This window comes from Brachycentrus maculatus, unplaced genomic scaffold (assembly GCF_059751285.1).
Source record: "Brachycentrus maculatus isolate JH-2025_06_01 unplaced genomic scaffold, ASM5975128v1 h1tg000026l, whole genome shotgun sequence".
NCBI classification, from domain to species: Eukaryota; Metazoa; Arthropoda; class Insecta; order Trichoptera; family Brachycentridae; genus Brachycentrus; species Brachycentrus maculatus.
In genome coordinates, this window is record NW_028280780.1 from 1,342,288 (window position 1) to 1,352,248 (window position 9,961).

General features: G+C 31.1%; 1 protein-coding gene across 1 annotated transcript; it reads left to right on the forward strand.

The window, feature by feature from the left end:
* The first annotated feature begins 3,025 nt into the window (after nt 1-3,025).
* jagn (jagunal) lies at nt 3,026-9,139 on the forward strand. Its single transcript, XM_088269872.1, has 4 exons — nt 3,026-3,222; nt 3,441-3,582; nt 6,621-6,875; nt 7,755-9,139. The coding sequence occupies exons 1-4, from the start codon at nt 3,134-3,136 to the stop codon at nt 7,884-7,886; spliced, it is 618 nt and encodes a 205-aa protein (XP_088125998.1). The 5' UTR covers nt 3,026-3,133; the 3' UTR covers nt 7,887-9,139.
* The last annotated feature ends 822 nt before the right edge of the window (nt 9,140-9,961 follow it).

Here is a 9,961-nt window from a genome sequence, read left to right on the forward strand (position 1 = left end):
CACATTATTCTTGAAATATATCGTAATATAAACAAATAAGATCGTAACATAAATAAATCAAAGCACGCATCGTGTGTCACTCTTACCCACTGGCGATGCGTAGCGTCGAGAGTGAGACAGATATAGGGCATGATCATGGCGCGGATTAATTACCGACCGCAAGAAAAATCAGGGATCTGTTCTTTTATTTATCCTTGTGATGTTATAAATTATTAGTCAGATATTTCAACAGATGTCATAAGGCCAAGGATTGACGTATTATTTTATCCAAAGTTCCACACCATGAAAAAATCCCTCCAAGTTGAACTGAGGTTCGAAACTTGGAGCAAAGTAAAAACACATACGGTTATGTCAGCCGCGTACGGGGAATGTTTTGTGAAAACACATACGGTTATGCGAGCCCCGTGGATCCGGTTAACAGAATTTCGGAATTTGGATTAACCCAATATGCTGATCTTAATGTGAGACATTTTTTGTTCAAGATTTTTTTAATGCTCACATTATTTGTCACCCCGAGCGTTCATAACTTGACGTTCCACTGTATATTTTATTACCAGTTTCCATTACTTTTGTGTTTGCAAATGCATATCATTCATTAATGATACACTATATGTAGTTTATTTTTCTAATACCAAAGCACTCACATTTATTATCATATGTATTAGTGTTAATTTCTAGTATGTTACACCTACAATATTTTTATGTATAAAAAGTACTTTAATATTTTTAAATGATCACAAAAGATTTTGCTAGAATTTTCTTTGTGTTCATTTAAAAAAATATATGTATATCTATCCGAGTTTATTAGAGTTAAGCAATTTTTTTTACTATTAAAAATTATTTAATTGAATCATGACTTCCAGTTTATGCAAATTAATTTAGATATTTATTAAAACGTTATATAAATGAGTCGTTAATGATTCAAAAATAATTATATTATTTTTAATGCTTATAATAAACATATTGTGAATCAATTTATGTATAACTGTGCAATCAAATCATCAATATGTAAAATAATAATAAATAAAAACACGTCCAGTTATATACCTAAATTAATATACACTTATCCATTTTTTTAATGGATTCGAAGAATTGGATAAAAAAGATTTACAAATATACTTTTATTTCTATAAATATATTTTGATAATCAAGATTTCTTATTCACTACATATATAAATCAGAATATTGAAGTTATAAATGTATGTTCTAAATGTAATATTATGTATAATTTTAATCTATTGGTAAATCAAAATGGTCTATTGCTGTATTGAAATAATATATTAAAGTAAACTTACACATTGATAATGTTTTAATATGCCCTGGATAATCCATAAAAAACATTACGTTACTAACCCTCCCTGTTGTGTACTGTTGTGTACCTCGTACACATTGCTTCTAATAACCATCTCATTGCTTCTAATATCTCTATAAATAGTAATAAAAATAAGTATATCTCTATAAATAGTATAGTATAATAATCTCTATAAATAGTAATAAAAATAAATAGTAATAAAAGTAAATATAAGGCTAAGATATTCGGTATTCCTCCATAACATATTTACGCATTGATTTAATTTTTTTTTAAAATAATAATCAGAATTGATCGGGTACATCGGAGGTATTTTGTGAATATCGGAAACAAATTCACGTATAAACACCGCGTGAAGAGTGTGTGGTAACCGTGATACTATATTCGCATTTCACTCTTGCATATTTGCACTGTGGAAGCGTGAGAAGCTCAAAGCTCAATGTTCTCTGGCTAGATAGCGAGTTAGCGCCAGTAGCTCTTGAGCTTTGGACAAGAGTGGTCCTATGCTTGTTCCGTGAGCGTTGCCAGATGGTTTTTTAATGTTTTCAGCAAACAAATCTAAATTATTTAAAAATATTATCTCATTTAAAATTAATTAAGGGGATTAGCTATGAATGTCCGTATTTTTCCGATTTAAAATCGATAATTTTTTATTGTGTAGTGACTACCAACACCGGGCGGCGCGTTTTATTTTAGCACTGAAAAGGAAAGGTTAACCACTCAATGCCGAATGGTCAAGCATCACTCACAAAAAATGTACTGTAATTTATGATAAAGCTATATATCGTAGTCGTACAGGAGAAAGTGACTAACTACCAAAACGTTTAGGACGGCCATTTAACTCACTTTTGCTTGGCAAGAAAATAAACACCAATACAGTTAGTCATTTTTAACAAGTCAATATATTATACTTCCGAGTTTAAAATCCTTTGGGATTTTTTCAGGGCAATATTAAGCTAGAAAGATATTAAATAGTCAATGATCACGTTTTTTTTAAACAATGCACTTGGTCACTTTCTCCTGTATGACTACGATATGTTTCTTGTATGTGGTGTGCCATTAAAAAAAATGGTATTTGACACCACACCCAAAAGGTGCACTAAATAAGATTGACACAGTGTTAAATTGTTTTTAAATTATATTAAGGGCAATATGATCAGTCCTGTATTCCAGATTCTTGGATTTAGGAGTTGAATATATACTATGGGGAAAACACATATATTTTATGACAATATGTCTTATGGGAAGAGTATTACTGTAACGTGGGAATGAAGATAGAGAACAAATAGTTGATGGGAAAACATTTCGAAGATGTATGCATACTCATTGAAAAATCCTAGTACCTACCTTTCCGTATAATTTTGACGTTTAAAACTGTTTACCAAAATAATTCTTACTGTTAAGAAGAATAAGGACTGTTTTTAAATAATCTAATGATTTAATTCGAAAAGCTTTAATTCTGTGTTTTTCTGAATTAACGAAGATAACTATAAAGTTTTTATTTAAATAATATTTGAACAATTAATATGTGTTATTTTCCATAAATTTATGGCCAAAATAATAAATATTGAGTAAAATAATATTTTGACATTTGGTTTCCTCTGCCTGGTTCTCTTTTCTGATTGGCTATAAAATAATTCAGCAGCCAATCAGAGAATAGAACTGTACGAGACTTCAGCCGAAAAAAGTTACAGCCACTCGATCTTGAAGGGTGTCGTTGGCGTACGTCGAATAATAATTATGTAGCTAAAGCTGGGCTGTGTTTTAAAATAGTTTTAAATGTGCGAATGCCTTTACGGTTTATAAGTTAAATAATACGAAAAAATGGCGTCACGAGGCGGGCCGATGATTGTCGGAACGGACGGCGCCGATTTTGAGCACCGTCAGAGAGTAGCAGCCCAGTATCAAGTCAGGTAAGATATTAAATCATCTGGTACCAGACATGAAATATGGATTTTTGTAAACGTGTTTGACAGTTGTCATGAATACAAGGTGCTCGGAAAACTTGAAAAATTAATTTAGTCTTACCTCATAGAAACCATGGCTTATTTTATTATCAGCTTTTTCTTTTTTGACATTAGGCATATTTATACATTATGTAGAAGTAATGAGGAAATGTGATTTGTTTCAGTGCACTCAACAAGTCCAGACTAAAATATTGCATATTTTTTCACCACCTTCTGTTTTTTGTTATGCTTGCCAAACTATCTGCAGATATTCTAGACAGATTAGATATATTTGTGTTAGAAATTGAAGAGCTACAAATTCCCCAGGTAAACAGACAGTTTATAATATTATTTTATTTATTACTTTTAAGTTTTTTTGACATTACCCCTTATCAACAACTGACATGACAAAATAGTATATTCATTGTATTCCATATATTTTTTTGGCAAGACATTTTTTCCTTTCCTCGTTTATACCAGTTGGCATTCTAATAACAAAATAAAAATTATAATTGAAAAAAAAGATTTTTTCAACCCTTTAATTTCAATTGAATCTGTTTAATACCCTTACAAAGTGAAGCAGCTGTTATTGAAATCAAAATAGATCTATGATAATTTTAAATAATAGTTTTTTTCAAAAAATACTCCTGACTAGTTCTAGATATTTCATTCATCTACCTATATATCTGTAAATAATAAAATATAGTATTTTTATGTATGTGAAATTGAATATTTTTATATTTTGTAGATCCCTTAGTGATAGAACTAAATATGATATATGAATCATGTATTGAATGGTTACATTAAGCAATTGATTGGCATGTTCAATTAAAACCTGTAATATATTTGAAAACCTTAAATCCTCTCATAAAATATAAATTATATTTTAAATGCTAATTATGTTTCAAGCTAATATATTTATATTTTATGTACATTTATTGTGTTTAACTGACGTGATTCACAATACAAATTATTTGTTTATTTATTAAAAGCCGAAGGCCAATTGCAAATACATGGGCATGGTTAAAAGACATAGTTAAAAAAAATAAGTTCAAATAAAAATAATGAAATTTATGAAGAAAAAAAGTAAAACACAAAAGAAAAAGTCAGATAGCAGATAGAGTAAGTATAAAAAACGATAGATGTTTCATCCCAATTTAAGATACCTAAAACAAGTTACTTCTCTAATAGAACATATTATACTTAACATATCATATTTCTCAATATGTTTTTTATCCACTTGATGCTGTTTTTTTTTTGCACAAAAATAGAACGAAAAATTTCATGTAATTTTTTTATTTATTTAATAAATTAACATATACTTATTAAAAGTTATCCAATCTTTTATTAAAAATAACATACCCCGATATTTTTAGTTCTTTGTTTTTGAAGAAAAGAAACCAGCATGCAGTGGTTGATGACTTTATGGATAATGGAAACAGATTGCACATATGAACTGGTATAACTGACCCAGTTTTTAAAGTGATTTTTTATATATCTATTTATTTTTTAAATCGCTCATATTGTCACAAATAATTTTGAATGTTTTCATTGTCATTGAATCAATAACAGTTTTATGTTCATCAGTTGTCTTGGTAGTGATAATATATGATATGTTTGGTTTAGTGGTCACTTTAGTGATATACATCACTATAGTCAGGTAATGGGGGTGATGGATTCAAAAATTTTGAGTTTGGTATATATTTATCTTATCACATTTTTTGCGGGCTTTGCGGCATACTCACTGGTACGTTCAGCAGGTAAAAACTAGCAAAAGTACCAAATGTAAACCGAAACTACATTAAAAAAAAAATACCTATATTTAATTTCTTCAATACCGATTTTCGAGACAAGTCGTAGTATATTACGTATCAGATCGCTTACGAACTTTTGTCTTCTCATTCTTTCATGTACGGATAATAGAGTGCGAGAAGAAGGCAGATATCATTATCAGAAGAAAGCAGATATTATGTTTATGACAGGCGCCATGGCGTAGTTAGGTAGACGCTCGACTGCGAAACTGGCGTTGCGGGTTCGATTCCTGCCGATTGCAAAATAAATTCAAGAAAGATTTATTTTTGATTGGTCTGAGTGTTTGTGATATATTTTTCACGTTTGCCTTCCTTATCCTTACTTTCTTACCTGCAGACAAACCTCTTCAAAGTGGAAGTTTTGTTCGTTATTCCTTTTAAAAAAAGTCATAAAAATAAATGCCTATATATACTACATTACAAGTACAATGAACAAACTATGTATGAGAAATGCATTCGAGAAGTGTCACCTTTCTGCTCACCCATCAAAGAATAATCACATATCGCTAACTCCTTTCAACGTCATATATCAAAGAACTTGATTTTTCAGGAGATCGTTTTTAAAGTTTAAAATTATAATGATATGTATTCAAAATAAATAACAAGCCACTTATTGAACTTTTTACTGTACAACATATCTTTTTAGGTAAAACCTGAATGTTTTTTCTCCATTTGAAAAATATTTCGTATATTATGAAAAATTAATTAAACAATACCTTTTTTTCAAAATGCAAAAACAACACTTTCTGCCCTTTAGCGGGTAAATTTTAAGTTAAAAATATGCCGCTTTTGCTGGTATATAGTACTTTTTTTGGGCATTCCGAAAACATGCACAACTGAAAATCGGCGATTTTTTATTTATGACGTTGTTGAAAGGAGTGAGCGATATGTAAAAAAGATGGCTCTAAAATGAAAAATGTCATTGTCAACGGAATTTTTTTCACTGATTTATTGGCTTTAATAATTGATCACCTTCTTACGCAGAGAGCATCACAAGGGTTTGTGTGTATGTAAAATGAATGATGTGTTATCATATCTTTAAGTAGATGTGTGCATAGTTTGGAATGTCTTCAAGCGCTAAAATACTCATACAAACAAAATCAAGTAGAAATACCTTACCTGCCTTTAAAGTGCAGCTAGAGTAAATTGCAAAACTACCCACCGCGCAGATAAGCACCAGTCATCCGCGCGGGTACAGAAACCCTTCTCGCACAAAATGTGTTGATAAATAAAATGGGAAACTAGCCTAAATGGGAACTTGCTAATTTTTTATAACTAACTAACTAACTAACCATCACGTCGCTTCCCCCGCAGGGGTAGGCAGAGAGAATAGAACGCCACACCACTCTGTCTTTGCAAACATTCTTCGCCTCTTCCACGTTCATGCATCTCCTCATACATACCCGCCGATTGTTACGACTCCTAATCTGACCACTTTCAAGTATTTGGCATACCTGATTGTGCCATATTTTTCTCGGTCTTCCTCTGCTCCTTTTTCCAATTACATTTAATATTTTATTTGTTTAGTAAAATGTATGTTTTGCACAATTTCAGCCGTTATTATGGGAATACATTTGGTGTCTATCGCTACTGTCCTCGTACTTGGGGCTGGCAGCCATCAAACGCAATAGAGTTACCACAATGAAGCAGTACCTTCTGGGAATAATTCTGTTCGGATACCTCCCCATCTTGTTTTGCTTGTTTTATTATTCTTCCGACTGCTGGCGCTACCTAACCGGAGACTACAGCGATGTAGACGATTCCTCGGAAGAGGATGGCTCAGATGAAGATTCTATCCAGATGTGGCAGGTTTGTTATATAATTTTTCTAATAAAGTACCCATTTTTATTAAAGTCCTCCCTTTACAATTGTCGTTTTCATTAAATCATGGTATTTGGTACGCGTTCATCTTTTAAAGTAGTTTTTCAGTAGTTAAAGTCACAAACCACTAATTGATAAACTTACTTTGATTAATAAAAGTACCCATTGAAAAACAGTACTTTTAAATTCCTTAATATGGGTCTGCCTCTACGGTGTCATGGGTAGCACACTTAGCTACCATGCTAGAAGCCCCGGGTTCAATACCCAGGAGAGTCATTAATTTTTTTTACATAAATATTTAATTGGTAGTACCTGAAGTGCAGGATTGATCACCTTGTCTTCATGTAAGTAATGATCAACATAACGTTGCGTCAATATAATGCTTTGCACCATTGGGTGCAGATAAAGGTTAAAAGAAGGATATGGGGGGAGTTTCTCTTAACACATTGTTGTTAGGTAGTTTTTCATCAAAGCTGACCCTAATTATACTCAGACAGTCTGCCGCCCGGCCCTCAACATACTAATCACAAGTAACCGCAAACCCAATTTCGATCTGTACAATGTTTTTTTGGCATCTCTCGCGCTCTACCAAAATTAAGCAAATAGAACACTTTTAAGCGTCTTCCGCTCTCTACTGACAGTATGTTAAAGACGGTTTTAAGCATTTCCCGCCAACAATGTGTTAATAGACCAAATTCACAAATGTTTTTATTATTTCCTAATATGTTTTTTCTCACTCATTTACATTGTTGTAGGAGCCAGACCTAGAAAAGAAAAGATTGTAAAATACGCTTGCAAATGTTTCCCGCAAACAATGGGCTTACATGTTTTATTTCCAATTTATTAATTGAACAACTTTATTTTCAGGGCTATCCTTACGGGCTGCTTTGGATGGGATTTGTCCTTCTGGCCTCTCAAGTCCACAGCTTCTCCATGTGCTTTGCGTGGAATTTAGTCAACGCTTGGAAAGCCCGCGGAGCACTCAGAAAAGAGCAGTAGGAACAGTTAACCTAGATCATTGCACAAAATATTTTGATATTCAACAATTTTTCGAGCTTAACCACCTCAAAATTTTCGATATTATCGTACACGATGCATCATCGCATTTCAATGCCTCTTCAAATTTTACTTAATAGAATTATCGCATCTTTTTGTGAGTCGTAAAATTACCGCAATGTGTAGTTATTTATTTAATTACAACGATTTTTTGCAATTTCTAAATAACTGTTTTCTCACTATGTAAAAAAATATTTAAAGTATATGTCGTGTTATTTGAATATTGTACTGTAAGCATGTTTGTATGCTATTTTGTTCCTCGTTTTTCCTCATGTTTGTATTATATAATGTTATCCTAATGTCGTACGAATCTTACTTTATTACAATGGAATTTTCGCATTAAAAAACTACTCGTTTGATAGTTAAAATGATCATTAAAAATATTGATTTTATATTGTTGGCCTAAATTGTAATTTTTGTCAAATTTACCAGTAAATCGGATGAACTTTTTGAAATTTGAAATTTTTAATAAATAATTTACATGTCGAAAAGTCTTCTTCGGTGAATGCTTTTTTGCAACCAAAAATTATTGAATTACTATAACTTTTCTATAGACAATTTGCACATTTATTTAAATTGTCGACATGTCTAGAAAATTGAGTCAGATCAACAGAATTATTACTTTATAGGTGAGTTGATGTATTCTACACCTTTTTTTTGACAAAAATAATGTAGCAACGTTTGTTTAGTCAATATGTAGAATGTACAACTGTGTTTTATAGATTGAGTTAAAAAATAGAATACAGAGTTTTTGTATTCAAAGAGTGACGTAAATAAATAGATGTCTCTATCACTTGAAAGTACTAATGATCGTTAAAATTGTAGGATCAACAACTCATGTATCCCGGTTTTCTGAAGATCTGACATTCGTCAGACATGTCGATGTATGTTGATATTGAACATCACTAGTATTTAATTTAATGTGTAGTTGAATTTTTAGATTTTTTTACTCGCAAAGGCTGATTGCCTTTCTTTACTAATTTATACAAAATAAAAAAAATACTTAAAAGCAATTACGCATACCCACTCAATAATTTTCAGTAGGAAATAGTAATACATGTTTAACTACGCGTAAGAATGTGTTAGATGTATGCGAATTTATGAATTAACTGTTCTTTGTACATAACTTCCCGACGATGGGGTCTTTTTCTCAAAAATTATATTGACATTGGAAATAAATTGTATGTTCGACAAAAGCCAAAAGTTTTTACATTTAACATGGTCTATGTACTAACCTTTTCTTGTAGATTCAAAATACATCCGTAATCCCTCTGAAAAGTTGTAAGTTGTAAGCTGTGAAATAATGATACGCACCATTTTCTTAATATTATGCTGTAATAACCCAAAAACTATGCACTTTCATCAGCATTTAAAAAAAAACACTTCTTTGTTTTTAATTTGATACCACCACTATGCCAATTTATACTTTGCCAAGACAAAAGTTAAAAAGTATAAATAATACACATAAGTATTAACCCTTAGCACTCGTATGTAGAGTGTGGCTCAAGACTGTATTTATTACGCCAACTCTCATGTCGACTTTGGCTCCACATGTTCCAATACAGAACTAATGTTAGACACCTTTTTAATTTATTTTGTGAATCGATTTACTAATTTACGTAATTTATTTTTAAAAAATTACAAAATAGTAAGTGCTAACGGTTTATATGTTACATATTTCTTTTCTACAAAACTAGAGTAGGTTCTGCTTACATCCCTTACAAAACGCACCGCACTAGTAGGTATGAGACTTCTAAATTGCATTAAAAAATATGCTTGTTTAAAAATCACAAATTTTTAACCATAGTTCAAAATACAGATAGTATTTTGAAATGGAAAAAACTCTAATCTTACATTCTAGGAGCTATTCATTGAAAGAAATTTGTGTAATATTTGAATTTCTTGTCTTAAAATAACAAGGTCTCTTTGTTAAAAGACCCCATTGTACTATTAATTTCAGATAATAGTAGAATACGTGTAAAAGTATTTATAATATGAATGAGCTAATGTTTGATGTA

Excerpts from the sequence above, each read along its gene's own strand:
- jagn (XM_088269872.1), top strand. The coding sequence starts at position 3,134 with ATGGCGTCACGAGGCGGGCCGATGATTGTCGGAACGGACGGCGCCGAT. Across the intron at positions 3,223-3,440 it reads GCAGCCCAGTATCAAGTCAG|TGCACTCAACAAGTCCAGAC; the intron begins GTAAGATATTAA and ends GATTTGTTTCAG. Across the intron at positions 3,583-6,620 it reads AAGAGCTACAAATTCCCCAG|CCGTTATTATGGGAATACAT; the intron begins GTAAACAGACAG and ends GCACAATTTCAG.